Source organism: Arvicola amphibius, chromosome 5 (assembly GCF_903992535.2).
Source record: "Arvicola amphibius chromosome 5, mArvAmp1.2, whole genome shotgun sequence".
NCBI classification, from domain to species: domain Eukaryota; kingdom Metazoa; phylum Chordata; class Mammalia; order Rodentia; family Cricetidae; genus Arvicola; species Arvicola amphibius.
Genome location: NC_052051.1, coordinates 85,870,974 through 85,884,749, shown reverse-complemented (window position 1 = coordinate 85,884,749; position 13,776 = coordinate 85,870,974). Strand labels below are relative to the sequence as shown.

Genomic DNA, 13,776 nt, shown 5'->3' with positions numbered 1-13,776 from the left:
GGCCGTGGGGTGACTTCCCAATTGGGTTTGGAAGACTCAGTGGGAGTTTTCCGAGTATGCCCAAGCAGGACATCACAGACTGAAGAAATAGCATGTAAAGACACAGGATTAAACTGGCTTTTTCAGTAGGTGGAGCACTGCAAGTACTCAGCATGCAGACATGGTAAGACGCATGGGAAAAACCATGTCACCTACATTGGAGAGGCAAGGCCAGCAATGTGAGCTGACTTCATCCCAGGGCTGTGGGCAATTTAACATCATAGTTTCAAAACAAGGTTAAGATCTCCAAACCCTGATTCACTCAGTAGTGCTGTTTTCCCTGCTTGTGACATTGTAATACTGAAGGAAATTTGAAAAGTAAATAACTCCATATGTGAACTCTATTGACCTCGTGCCAGAAAGAATGATTTTTATTTTCTTCCACTCATTTCTTTATTTTTTTCACTAGCAATTCCCCTTGGCAAAAGTTATTCTCAGATGGCAGGATAAGTGCTTTGAGGGGTTTTGTTTTTGTTTTCAGTGTTTTTTCAAGTGGCTTTGATTGCATAAGAACATCGTGTAGATTCACTCCAGTGGATTCTTTCTATCAGGGATGGTGGCTAAGGCTGATTATATAATTGTTCCCTCAGTCTATTCTCAGAACCTCACATGTTGCCAGAATATGAAAAGTTAACGATGGTAATGGATCTGGACATCTTTCCAACTCACGGTTCTGGGCACGGTTGCCCTCACATTGTTTACTGTGGGGCAGAAATCAGTAGTCCTGATGTGGTGTTCACCATGCCTGAACTGGCCACCCAAGATTCAGTGCGGTCTGCTCCACCTGTCTGCACAGCTCACGTCCCCAGCAGCACCTCTCACGTATGGCTGGTCTCGCACGTGCTAATATTTGGGTGGGGAAAGGCAGCAAACTTCTGCTGTGCTGAGCCTTGTGTTTTGCAAGAAGAGCAGAATGCCATCTGTTGGAGGAGGTGCTGGAGTATGCAGAAGCTGCTGTGAATTCCGTGAATGCTTAATTTGCTGTAGAACTTATTTTAAGTTTGTTTTTTTTTTTTAATTTGGAGTCTTTGCATTTAGTTAGTTGTTTGTTTTTTTTGTTTTTTGTTTTTACTTTTTAGAATAGTCCTTATCAGTGGCAGAAGATCCTTCTGTAGTATATTTTCCGTGCTGCCGTACCGAGACAGTACCCAAGTCGGGTATGTATATGCATGCATGCTTTACAGTTCTCTGGGTGAAAAGCTCAGACACCAATGTGCACAATGTGACTTGCCTTTCTCTGTTCTGAATTTGCCTAAATTTGATGTTACAAATTCAGTGTCTGATTTTGGGGGTATGTTCTACTTTCTTTTAAGCCAGAAAACTTTCTTGGTTGTGTGTGTGTGTGTGTGTGTGTGTGTGTGCGCGCGCGCGCGCGCGCGCGCGCGTGCACTCATGAGTGCAACTTCCCCACCATCTGCCTGTTTCTAAATGTCCGTTTTATCACCTTGTCCATCACTGTAAACCAAGAAAAATAGGAGGTTCACCGTATGCCCCTGGCTCGCTCTGACTGTTGGAAAAGGTAGGTTGGGTGAGCCCTCAGTCCTGCGACTGGACTACATCTTGTGTCTTGGCTCTGGTTTGGAGCGAGACTGCCACCGCAGGGCAAACATGTCACAGCAAAGTAGCACCAGGAACAGATGTGCATAACTGGAGTCTGGCGAGAGAAAAGCTCCCCTCGCTGGATTAACCTACCCTGCCTCTGACTCTGAGCAGAAAGCAATGGTAGGGGCTCTGGACTTGCATGATCACCTCTCCTCACCACTGCCTGCAGCCTTTGGTTCCTCCCTTTTCTAGACTCAGCCCTGCTCTAGCACCTGTCATGGGAGCTGCTGGTATTTGGGGAGGGCAGTGTGCCACCTGTGTCAGGCACATCACTGGGTGCTGACTCCTGCCTGTTCACTAGGGACTGGAGCTGCCCTCTTGTCATTGAGACAACAGACTCTGTAGATCACAGCCCTTGGGGACAGTGTGGCTCTGCTGCTGTTTCACTGCTTACCCACCCTGCACCGGTCCCACAAGCTGTCCCAAGGCTCTGCTGCCGGCTTTGAACTCTCCTCCCTGTGGGTTAAGCGTTTAGCCTGATAAACTTGCCTGATCCTTACGAGGACTCTACGTGATTACAACAAGAGCATCTACTGGCCAGATAAATGACTTACAGAGCCACCAAGTGTCGACCTTTTTACTTCTACACCCTTAGAACAACCTTTCAAAGTAGGTATGTTTAGGAAAAAGTAGCAGCAGATCTTATGGCTTGGAGGTTTGGGGCTCATGTAGGAGCAGCCATGGGCTGGCTTGAAGGATGTCCCACAGAAGCTTTCTTTACCTGCCTAACTTGCCATGGCCACAGCTGTATCAGAAAGGCAGCCCGTTTCCAGGGAAACCAACTGTGGCAAGGCCCAGAGCATCTGAGTGTGAACAGCCTGCCTGTTCTGCGGCCCCGGGGAGGTCTGTGCCAGCAGCCGGTGGATCTCTCTGGGCAAGCATCTTCTGGCCATGACCCGGATGGGTCCTAGGGAACCTCCTCATTTCTCTGCCCTCCTTTGCTGACCCTTCTGATGGACGCATTCTTTCTCCTGCTCCAGCCCATTCTTTCATTTCTTTGCATACTACTTAACCACATGACCAGGCACTGGCGATGCATGGAGAGAGGATGGGCATGGTACCCATCCTCTTGAACTTACTCTATGAGGGGAAGACAAATCAGATTACATATATATGATGTCACTGTTTTAAATCAATGCTGAAGATGTTCCAGCAGGACCACTGCCCCTTCCTAGCCGAGGACTCATTCCACTTCTGTAAGAAAATTTGGCTTCTCCATACAATTCATCTTTGAAATGTTCACATTAGATTCACTCCCCAGGGGTTAATTTCCATATGCAGGTACCACTCACTGCTGTACCAAGAGCTTAGCAGTTCACACTGTGATCTGTGAGAGCAGTGGTCCCAGGCAAGAGTGGGAACGGGAACCATTTGAATTGCCACCCCCGCCCCCTCAGACAAGCCACACAAGTTCCACTACTGTGGCAATCTTTCCGGGATGGAGCATTGATGTTATCTCCTTCCCAGAGGGCACCCGGGGCTCACAGGGGTTTGTGGACACAAGGTTCCCAGCATGGCACATGGCTGCTGAAAGGTAAGTGAGTGGAGCCCACTGGTCAAGACCCCCCTTTTTTGACAGCAAAAATGAAGAGTCAGTGTGGAGAACTTTGAAGACTGTATGTTTTTCAGCTGTGGCTTTGAAGGTTTGGGTATTTTCCTTAAAGATGTTTGAATGGAGCTTATCCAAATCATCTGTCTCAACGTGGCTCCATGTGGCCTTCTACATTTTTAGATACCTTGGGAAATGCGGGCTGCCAGGTAGCTGGTCCCTGAACAGCGTCTGTTCATGCCTGGTGTCCCTGATGCTAGGAATGCCTGCCTGCCTCTTAAACCGCCTGTGAGCCTGGCTGTTCTGCACTGTGGCCCTGGAGAGAGAGACATTTGGATGTAACCTTATGTCTTAGATGTGAGCATATTCTAGTCTACCATTTCTCAAAGGTTTTTAGTTGAGGAAACTAAGGGGCCCAACAATGAATTCTATACCCAAAGAATACAATTTCTTTGGAAAACCCACAGGGGGACCAGCCTGTTGTCTGTAACAGCTACCTTCTACCAAAGTAACAAGGAAACTGTGAGTGGCCAGGTGGTGTACTATGCTCTTGACATTTTAATAAACAGACATCCTGTTTATAAATAAATAATAACCCATTTGCCATAATTATCCACTGATAACTACAGTTCTTTCATTAATGATTAATGGGAAATAACTGTTGAAATAAAGGTATATTAATAGACACATCTAAGAAAGCATACATGTCAGTCCACCACGGTAGTATCTGTTAGTAACAACACTTGCTGTCTTAGCTCATGCACACACTGACCTATTATACAATACATTTCCACGTGGAGGAAGCTTGTCCTGTGACATAGCCATCTGTCACAGCAGTCCAAGACCTGCTTTGATTCCGGGGTGGCCAAGGTGGGACCAAGGTGGGAGTTGTGTATCAGCTGTAGAACCCTGAGCTGTTTTCTGGTTCCTGTGTCTCCTTTGTGTTTCTCTGTGTGGACCAGGAAGAGGACCTTGTTATTCCAGACTGTTGAGTACAGCACACACCAATGGGGGAGATGCTACACACCCCTAGCTTCATCACAAGAGGGTCACAAAAACAGGAAACTCCCTAGTTCCTCTGCATGTACTTGAATCTCCTTTGCTGGGCAAGTGTCTCTCAGATAGGCAGCCTTGTCTTCCTGGGTGTGTTTTCTGACCTCTCTTACGGCATGGCAACTTCCCAGCTCCATCTCCCTTAGTCTTGCTTCATCTCCTGCTGTGGCCCGGAGCCTTGTGTGTGGTTTTTTTCACCTGAAGTGAACACTGATTTTGGTGCCTGACACCAGCTGAGTGATGCTGCCAGATTGGTCGTTAGGTTTCCCCATCCATTTCTCACTGTTTTTGCATTCAGTCCTTTGTAGTCGCCAGTGTGCATGAAGCCCTGATGGAGAGAGAACACGTCCTTGCCCTAAATCATCATCAGAATCCTTTGCCGTGTAGGATCTGCGGCCCCACCCCCTCTCCTCTCCCTGTGTGCGTGTTCAGGCCTCACTACCGCAGGATTCGGTCCTGTTCTTGGAATCCAGAGCCAGCCTGATGGTTGCCAGGCCTGTTCAAGGCAGCGGGCATGGTGAGCACAAAAGTGTCTCTTCTCATAGAGACTAGACAAACTTCCTACCAAACCAACCAACCAACAGCTGAGTCCGCCCAGAAGAAGGGACTGGGAGAATCCAGACAGCTGGGTAGTGGGGTGCTCCCCCATGCAGGTGTACTGCGCTGGATGTGTGAGCCCGTGGGGACATAGTAATGTTTGAGACACTGTGAATTTCCAAAGATGTCTGAGGGTAAGATGGCTTCTGGCATGGTTAACGGCTTGCTACATGGAAAGAATTCAATAGAGAACCATGTCCAAGCTGGGATTCTGCATTGGAGCCAGGATTCCACCCTGGTACAGAAGAAATCTGATGGAAGCTTTGCCAGGAGTCCCGGTCATAGGGAGTCCCCAGGTCTCACAGGACCGACCATCACTCAGCCCTTCACCCCTATTCCCTTATGATTACTGTTTGGAATATTTGGCTCATGTCTCCCAGGCGGCTGTGAACTCCAGTGGTTATTCCGACCTTGTCTGCACGGCTGGTATGGTAGCAGTAAAGTCCTGTTGAGAGTCCGTGAGCGAGACGTGGTTCACACTCCCCACTGTCAACAATCAGTGGCTTCTAGCACTCACCTGAAAAATTATTCTTCATGGGGCTTTTTAAACTTTCAGATTTGCAGGCATGCACAGTCTGGGTGATGAGACAGGACTTGAATTCCTTGGCTTGAGAACAATGTGGAATACTCAGCGTACATGCAAGCCTCCAGGTGTGTGCTAGCTCGTGGCTGGAGCTCCAGCACCAGCACGCAAATAACGCAGATGACCTGGTTATTTGACAGTTGCCCCAAAGTTCAGACTCCCTCAGTGTGTAGGGAAAGCTGTTAGGGAGAACGTTTTTTGTTATGATTCTCAGAGGATGTAGCTACAGTTTTGTGTGCTAAAACCAAAGTACTAAGCATGGGGGGCCATTTCCTAGCACCTCCCACTGTGTGTGCTCAATTCTTTCTCCTAGTACTGGATAAGATAGGTTCTGTGTTATCATTTTACTTGAGAAGGATGAGATACAGTGGGAATAGGCAACCTCAGCTGAGGACAGTGAGGGCAGAGGGTAGCAGGACTGTCCACTGCCATGGGATAGCTCAGTCCACAGCACTTAGCCCCAGCTGTCCTCCCCCTCAACCACACTTTTAGGGTTGGACTTGCTGGCTCATGACTATGGTACTTATAGGGGTCACACAGGGGTCACTTCCTGGGAACTTTGATGGTCAAGCTGTTGAGCGATGGCTTTCAGAAGGTGAGGGGTGCTATTTACCCTATGACATTAACATCCCCGAGAGTAGCTCCAGGTAGCAGTGGGAAGACCCTCCCTCTCCCTGTGCTGAACCCAGAGCAAATTCTCTACCACTGAACCACAGCTGCAGCCCTGATTACTTGCTTGTTTTTATTTTGAGGTAAGGTCTTGCTACATTGCCCAGGCTGGCCTCAAACTCATGATGCTTTTGAGTAATGGGAATTATGGGGATGTGCCACCATGCCTGCTCTGGGGGGAGTCTTAAATGAAAAATAATTTCCCCATTTGGTGTTTCCTGTCTTTAGTCAACAGAGGGAGGAATGGCTGTTCCTGGTGCTGTCCTGAGGTGCTCCCACTTGATCCTCCCAGCACCTCCCCACAGGGCCCATCTAGGCTGCTGGACTCCTCTTCTAGTATTGGAAAGGGATTTCGGGACTTATGTTTGTCCCCAAGTCTAGACCCAACGTGTGACTGTTGCCTCTCTTGGGGGTCCAGCGTTTCTGTAAGAGGGGTCATTCTTCATAGCAGAAGACATGTCATCACTGCCCCCATGGGCGACAGAACTTTCAAAACAGTTTTCTTTCTACCCAACTTAATTTTATTCATGTATGGGGCATGTGTGAGTGGAAATGCCTTCACGGGCCGGAGGCATCAGACGCCCCTGGAGCTGGAGTTACAAGTGATTGTGAGCCACCTTATATGGGTGCTGGGACCAAATTCAGGTCCTTTGCAAAAACAGTACATGTTAACCACTGAGCCATCTCTCCAGACCCCACAAAGCTTTAACTGCTCCTAAATGTGGTTTGACTTACATAGTTGCCTATATGTTACATTTCAGAAAATCATCCATTACTATTTTGATAGCTCCTTTTTCTGAGCCTTCACATTAGAAACACGGGTCTTGCCTGCAGTAGGACACCCATGTGACATGCCCTACAGTGGCCCTGCACACACGAGTGCATGCAGGGTCGCAGTGGACACTCGGTGTCCTGAGCAGCAAATGCAGAATTCCTATCATGGTCAGGGTTGTGGGAGGCACCCGAGACCTCACAGACTCTCCAGGAAGAAAAAAAACTGGCATCGGTGCCAGGAATAGCCCAGTGGGAGGCAGTGCAGCCAAGGCAGACAGATGCCACACCTCCGGGCCTCTCCCACGGAAACACTACCCTTGCAGTTCCCGTGGGTCCCCCGGGCTTGCCGAGAATGCCTGTCTTGCCCAGGTGTGACTCATTTCCTCCAGCAGGCTTCACTGGAGCACTTAACTCTAACAGAGCCTGGGCCACCTCTGGTGAGCTGGGAAATGTGGTTTTCCAGCTTTCTGGAGCCTGTGGTCTTGGCAACAGTGGTTCGGTTCACTGAAGATCCCTCTTGTGTTCACTTTGAACCTGGGGAGGCCAGTGAAGAAGCCCCCTTTCCAGCATCGTTCGCAGAAGGAGCTCCCAAGGCAACACAGATCCCTAAGAATTTCTATCCCCCCCCCAGGTGTGTTCCCCTTGTTCCCCTTAAAGACACCTGCTCATCAGATTCCAGTCATCCAAGGAGGGTTCTCAAGTGCAGGGAGCTGTATTCCCTGGGCCCTGAGCTCAGCAGCAAGTAGAACCACCTATCCATCCATTCATTCACCCTCAGCCTGGGGTTTGGGGTGGTGTCTGAGGACACTGGTCCCTGATCTGCCCGCTCAGTCCTTCCTGTAGCACTGACGTGAGCCTCTCGTAGTGAGGAGCTGTGGGCTGGCTTTTCATCGTGCCCGGATCCCACATGGCTAGCTTTACACCCGAAATAACAACACACAAACTGTATTCATTTAAACACTGCCTGGCCCATTATTTTCAGCCTCTTACTCACATCTTGACTAACCCATATCGAATAATCTGTGTAACACCACAAAGTGGTGTCTTACCAGGAAAGATTCAGCACGTCTGTCCTGATGGCTGGCTTCATGGCGACTCTCTCCCTGAGGAGAGGCACGGCAGTCTGTGCCAGAGAGGAGAGGCAGGGCAATTGTCTGAGCCATCTACCTCACTTCCTTTTTCCTGTTCTGTGTACTCCACCTATCTAAATCTTGCCCTATCAAAAAGCCAAGGCAGTTTGTTTATTAGCCAATGAGAATCCTCCATCACTCTCGTGTGGTTTCTCTGTGTGACTGTTCTGAGAGCCCCATGCTCTTGTCTCCTTGCCTGGGGCAGGCAATGATATAATGCCCCAGTAACACCCCCTTCACCCAGAGACCCATTCCCTCCACCTAGGTCTCATCAGTCAAGGTCGACAGAGCCACTCAGAATACATGAGCCTTCTGGGGTGGGCACTTGGTATTTAATCATCACATCGTCTTTCTCACTGAATGCCTAGGCCTCTGCTCACCCTCTTTTGTGGTCCTGAGCATCTACACATCGGCAAGGGTCTTTCTAGCACCGTCTCTCCCCATGGCATCTCAGCCAGCAAGATGCCTGTACATGTTTGTTCGGCTTCCCTTCCTTAGGGGTTTCCATCTGGAATCCTGCTCTGTCACTTGCTGATCCCAGCCTAGTCTGAAGGAAGTCAGCCGTTCCAAACAGCTTCTGTAGGCTCCTTCCCCACCCCCATACCTCACCAAGGCTCTGCTAAGAACCTCTGTCCAGTGCCTTTGGTGAGGCCTCTGGACGTGCACATAGCATGGTTTTTGTTGTTGTTGTTTTGGGTTTTTGTTTGTTTGTTTGTTTTTGTTGTGTTTTTTTTTTGTTTTTTTGAGACAGGGTTTGTCCTGGCACTAGCTCTTGTAGACCAGGCTGGCCTCGAACTCACAGTGATCCACCTACCTCTGCCTCCTGAGTGCTGGGATTAAAGGTGTGCGCCACCACCGCACGGGTCACAACCTGTATTTTAACTTGTAGACATGGACTGTGTCTTAGTTCTCAAAGGAGCCCCAGAGTTCTGCATGAAACACAGTGAACACATCGCTTTCCTAGATAACTGAACGAATGGGTGACATGTTTGTCAGGGCTGAATTTCTAGGCTTTGAGGATTTGCTCATTTCATGGAGGAAGCAGAGCACGGCACCACCAAATGTGACAGGAAGCATGCTCTGGTGAGAGCAGGTGTTCTGTGGAGCCCTTGGCGTGTTCCTTAGGGGCATCTCCAGAGAAGCAGAGAGCTGGACAGATGGCCATTGGAGGGACTAATAAGGTGATCCAACTGGGGCCATGGACTCTGCCTCTCTCCAAGTGACTTTGTCACAGCAACAAGAAACAGCTACACCCTATGCTCTGGTGAACCCCAGCTAGGCCCCTCCTCTGTGCTCACTAGCCAGATGACCCAACGTCCACACAGCTGGCGCAGATTGCATTTTACCTCACTGGTATGGCAGGTGAGCCATGCTGGGCATTCAAGCTCATTGCTAAGGTCACGTGGCTTCTGCGTTCTATCTTTTCCTAGGCCCCACTGGTGTCTCCTGACTTTTGTCAGAGCTGGTTGCTGGACTGTATCTAAAACAGATCAAAAGATAAATAGCACATGCCCCCCCCCCCCCGCAGGTCAACACACTTTTTCTTTAGTTGTACCCTGCTTTTGTTTAAATAACAGGCCTTTTAGGTGGAAGCCAGCTAGTTAGAAGGGGGCAGTTTTCCCAAGGTCAGTGCTGTGGAGACAGAGTGGAGACAGGGTATTTCATCTTGGGGCGAGGTGACATCCCTGCCATTATGCATCCTAATCACGCCCTGTAGTTTTTTCTTCTTGGCTCCTTCTCTGTCTAAGTACACACCTTAGAAAGATGCAGGAATACTGACCCACTTGGACTGAAAAGGGCTGTGGGTTGTGCCCATTTTTTTTCAAATTACCCAGATGTGAGGTTGGTGTCCCACCGATAGTCACCAAGGGTGGGTTCCACCTCACCCAGCAGCTCACAGGCAGAGCTTCAAGAACAAAGTGCTTCTGAGGACATGGGAGCCCTTCCCGGAGGTCATTTGTGAAGGATTTTGAAATGGTGGGTATCCCAGCAATGCCAGTTCCAGCGGCTTCAACAAAGGCAGCGTCTTCAGGTCAGGAGGCTTGGAGAAGAACTTTAGTGACATCAAGTTAGCTGTCCCCCTTTCACCTCACGGTGCCTAGAAGTTCTGGCAACACAAGTTTACTTGGAACTCCAGTTCCTAAAGAGGTTCCCCATAAAACTGCTCTAAAGGGGTGGGGAAGTCCACTGCTCCCAGAGCCATCTTGGCAATCTGTGTCAATGGGCACCTGAAGCCAGGCAAGGGGTCAGCCCAGGGGATGGAGCTGGCAGCCCTGCTGACTCCAGTTAGGGGACTCAGGTGTTCACGTGAGGGGGCTCAGAGCACCTGCCAGGCGGTGGTGATATGGGTTACATCAATGGGAGGTCATTCTGTCCAGTAACAGATGCAATCCAGCCTAGCTTCCAGGCAGTCAGCCAGCAGTGCGGTTCGCCAGGTACTGTGTGTTCATCTTCAGATTTTCTTTTATTTTTTCCCTCTCAGTACATGCATGTTAAAGCAAGTTTAGAAAATACATAAAAATAAGGTCAAAATTAGCAAGCCAGACCTCAACAAAGCCATTGTTAACATTTTGGTCCATTTTCCTCCAAAATTGTCTTTCCCTCTAGTGATTTCACGAATACAGGACACAACAGAGGTGGTTTTCATGGTTGGTTTGTTTTGGCAGACCCCACCTTTCACAGCATGCTGGTTGGTGAAGCACAGTAATAGGGAAGGTGACAGATGTGGCCCATCTCTTCTCCCGTGGCTTGAATTCAAGCCTTCTCGTTGCCGTAAGCACACTTCTCCGATGGAGCTTGTAAATTGTACCATTCTCTGGAAGAGTCCCCAGCCTAAACAAGCTTCTCCTCCTCCTCCAGCGAGTAGTTGCCAAGGCTTTACCCACATTAGTCATTGCCCTCTGCCTTGTAGTATGGCCCTGCAGGCAGGCCTGGAAGCTCTCAGCACATCAAATGACTGACATGCACTTCTGGACTCTTCCTCACTTCATAACCAGCGTGCCATGCGCCCCACCTGACTCTCCTCTCCTCTCACCCTCCCGCCCCTACCCTGGGCTTTGGTGCCCCCACCATGGGACCAGGAGTGGAACCTCTAGGTGCCACAAAGGATTTGTGGAGTTAGATATAGACATGGAAGAAATGGTGATGGAAGCTGGAATGGCCTCGGAGAAAGAAGGCAAGGGCAGATCAGAGAGGAAGGTAGAATACTGCAAATTTGACCTTTTAAACATTTGGTTAAGGGTCAGTCCCAAACTAGGAAATCAAGAGAGAGACTTGGCTTCCTCTAGTGTCTTTCCCCTGGCCTTTTGCTCAGATGAGTTTGTACTTCAAACCTCTGGCTTGTAATTCGAGGCTGGCTCACTTCCATTAGAGGCTGAAAGGGTGTAGTGTGGCCAATCCCCCTTTATAACATTGCATCCATTAGGAAGGTGCATTCAGGTTCCAGACTGCCCGCTCTGAGGGTTTTAGAGCACAATGCACTAGAGTGAGACTGGCAGAATGTAAAGGGTTATCCCAGCACTGTTTCCATGCTAAAGGTATTGCATCTGCGCCCAAAGGCTTCTTTCCTGAAATATGCAGACATCAGTGGGTGATTCTGCCTAGGCATCTGACCAGAAAGAAGAAAGTAAGAATGACCTGGTGGTTGATTTGCTATTTGGAGAGTTGGAAACACAAGCTAGGTGATTCTGGACAAACCAGTGTCTATGATACGCTGTGTGGACACAGAACCATTTGTGTGTCAGTCCTCAGTTGACCAGTAGGTACTGAATCCACTGTCTACCAGCTCAGCAGGGGGCCAATTGCTGAGTGGGGTGCAAGGTGTCTTTGGGGGTGTGTCCTAAATTGTCAACAGCTTCCACATGGTGTTTGTGTCCTAAGCTTTTGGCATGAGGCAATCAGATGAGGTCATCTGCTTGGGCCCATTTCCTGATAAGTGGTCATTCCGTGACACAGAACAAATTCTATTCTTAGAGAGCTGTCAAGCCTAAGTGCACTGCCTGGTCTGCCCCCCCACCCACCCACTCGCCCCAGAAACATCTCTTTTCCAAACTGTTTCTTTCCTCACACCAAGCATATTCCCACACAGCGACCGATTCTGCATGATCTAATGGGTGAATCATGCCATTATCGGGCTGTTTGCAAGAGCTGCCTTTAGACAGAGTTTGGTATAAGCTCCGTTAAGACCTCTTCATTGTCTGCCAGTCGCCCTTCTGGGGATGACTTTCCCGTGATGTGCAGAGTCTGAGAGGCCAAGATTTCTCAGCTAAAAGCTGCCTTTGATTTCACTTTTTTTCTGTCTGCTGTGGCCTTTGTTCATTGACTTTGAACTTTGGTGGTATAACTCTGCCTCCATGCGAGCGGGAGAAACTGATCCAGGATGTCCACTGTACTTGAAGGAGTAGTGTTAGCTCTGTAACTGACAAATACTAGATATGATGAACTTAGGAAAAGGAAAAGGTTAATATGTTTGTGGTTTTAGAAGTTTCAGTCTGGGGCTGGGGGGTAGGTCATGCATAAAGACCTGAGTTCGATTCCTGGTGCCCACATGAGAAAGCCATAGATCAGTGGCACATATTTGAAACCCTGTTGCTGGAGAGGCAGACAAGTGGATCCCCTGGGCTCTGTAGCCAGGGAGCCTAGTCTATCAGGCAAGCTCCAGGCCAGCGAGGCACTGTCTCAAGAGGGCACACTGCTCCCAGGAACAACATACAAAGCTGCCCTGTGGCTTCCACACATACACACACCCTCACATACATGTACAGGCTTCCACACATACACACACCCACACATACATGTACATGCACATACACATTTTCAGTCCATGTTTCATTCACTACAGGTGCTGGAGCTGAGTCAAGGCCCTCATGGTAGGGATGTGGGGATGGGAGTTTTCCCAGTAGCCCCTTCTAGGGCCACCTCCTGACCTAAGTCCTCCATTGGGCCCTCCTAGGGACTCCTCTACCTCCCAGTAGTTCACCAGGCGAGGGAGCAAGCCATTTAGCACTTGACCTTTGAGGGACAAACTACAGCAGACTACAAATGGGGCTTCCTGACAGCGCACCTGTGTCCTGGAGTCCCATGGTATGTGATCTCTTAATTAAGACTCGCTCACAAGTGGTATTTCCTTTCCCAGGCCAGTTTTCAGAGCTCGGCCTTCTCCTGGTCTCTTCTTTTTGAAGGGTCTAGAAATCCTGTTAATATTTAATTGGCCCTTAAATTATTTACACATCCAAGGGTTTGAACCATTGTGGTCCTTTAAAGAGCAAGTCACTGGGTGGTACTCCCAGCTGGTGCTCCCAGCTGCTCTGTGAGTCTGAGCTTAAGACACCATTAGAGATGTCACCATGGACAGAGGTCAGGGCAGCCAACTCTTAGAAGCAGAAAGCCTTGGAAAGTCCCTAACTGGATCACACGTCTACTTTCCAGGTGTAAGTATTCAATTTTTTCAATTTTTTACTTTTTTAAGTATTATTGTGGGGGAGTGTATGTGATGGGGGGTGCATGTATGTGAGGGTCAGAGGTTAACTTCTTGGAGGTGATTCTCCGCTACCTTTCCATGCGTCCTGGGGATCACACTAGCTCAGCTGGTTTGCATTGCAGCCAACTTTACACACTGGTTTGCAATCGTATTTTTTTAGATTGGGTCATTGATTTTTGCCTCCAAAGGAAAGAAAGGACTCTGAACTTCTCGTCTGGTAGGGAACCCTGTTTTCCTACCAAGATCAGTTGTGTGCATTAGTGATAGCCAGCCGAGCCTTTTAGAAAACACAGAGTTGGAG

The 13,776-nt window shown here is 49.0% G+C and overlaps 1 protein-coding gene across 2 annotated transcripts in view; it reads left to right on the top strand.

Moving 5' to 3' along the window:
* The window catches only part of Cables1 (Cdk5 and Abl enzyme substrate 1), a 100,811-nt gene that overhangs the window by 62,810 nt on the left and 24,225 nt on the right, over positions 1-13,776 (top strand). Inside the window, exon 4 of one of the 2 annotated variants that reach the window (XM_038329522.1) lies at positions 1,119-1,196. The exons of the other annotated variant lie outside the window; for it this stretch is intronic. Coding sequence (XP_038185450.1) covers positions 1,119-1,196 — 78 coding nt within the window. The remainder of the gene's footprint in view (positions 1-1,118; positions 1,197-13,776) is intronic. 2 annotated transcript variants of the gene reach the window in all.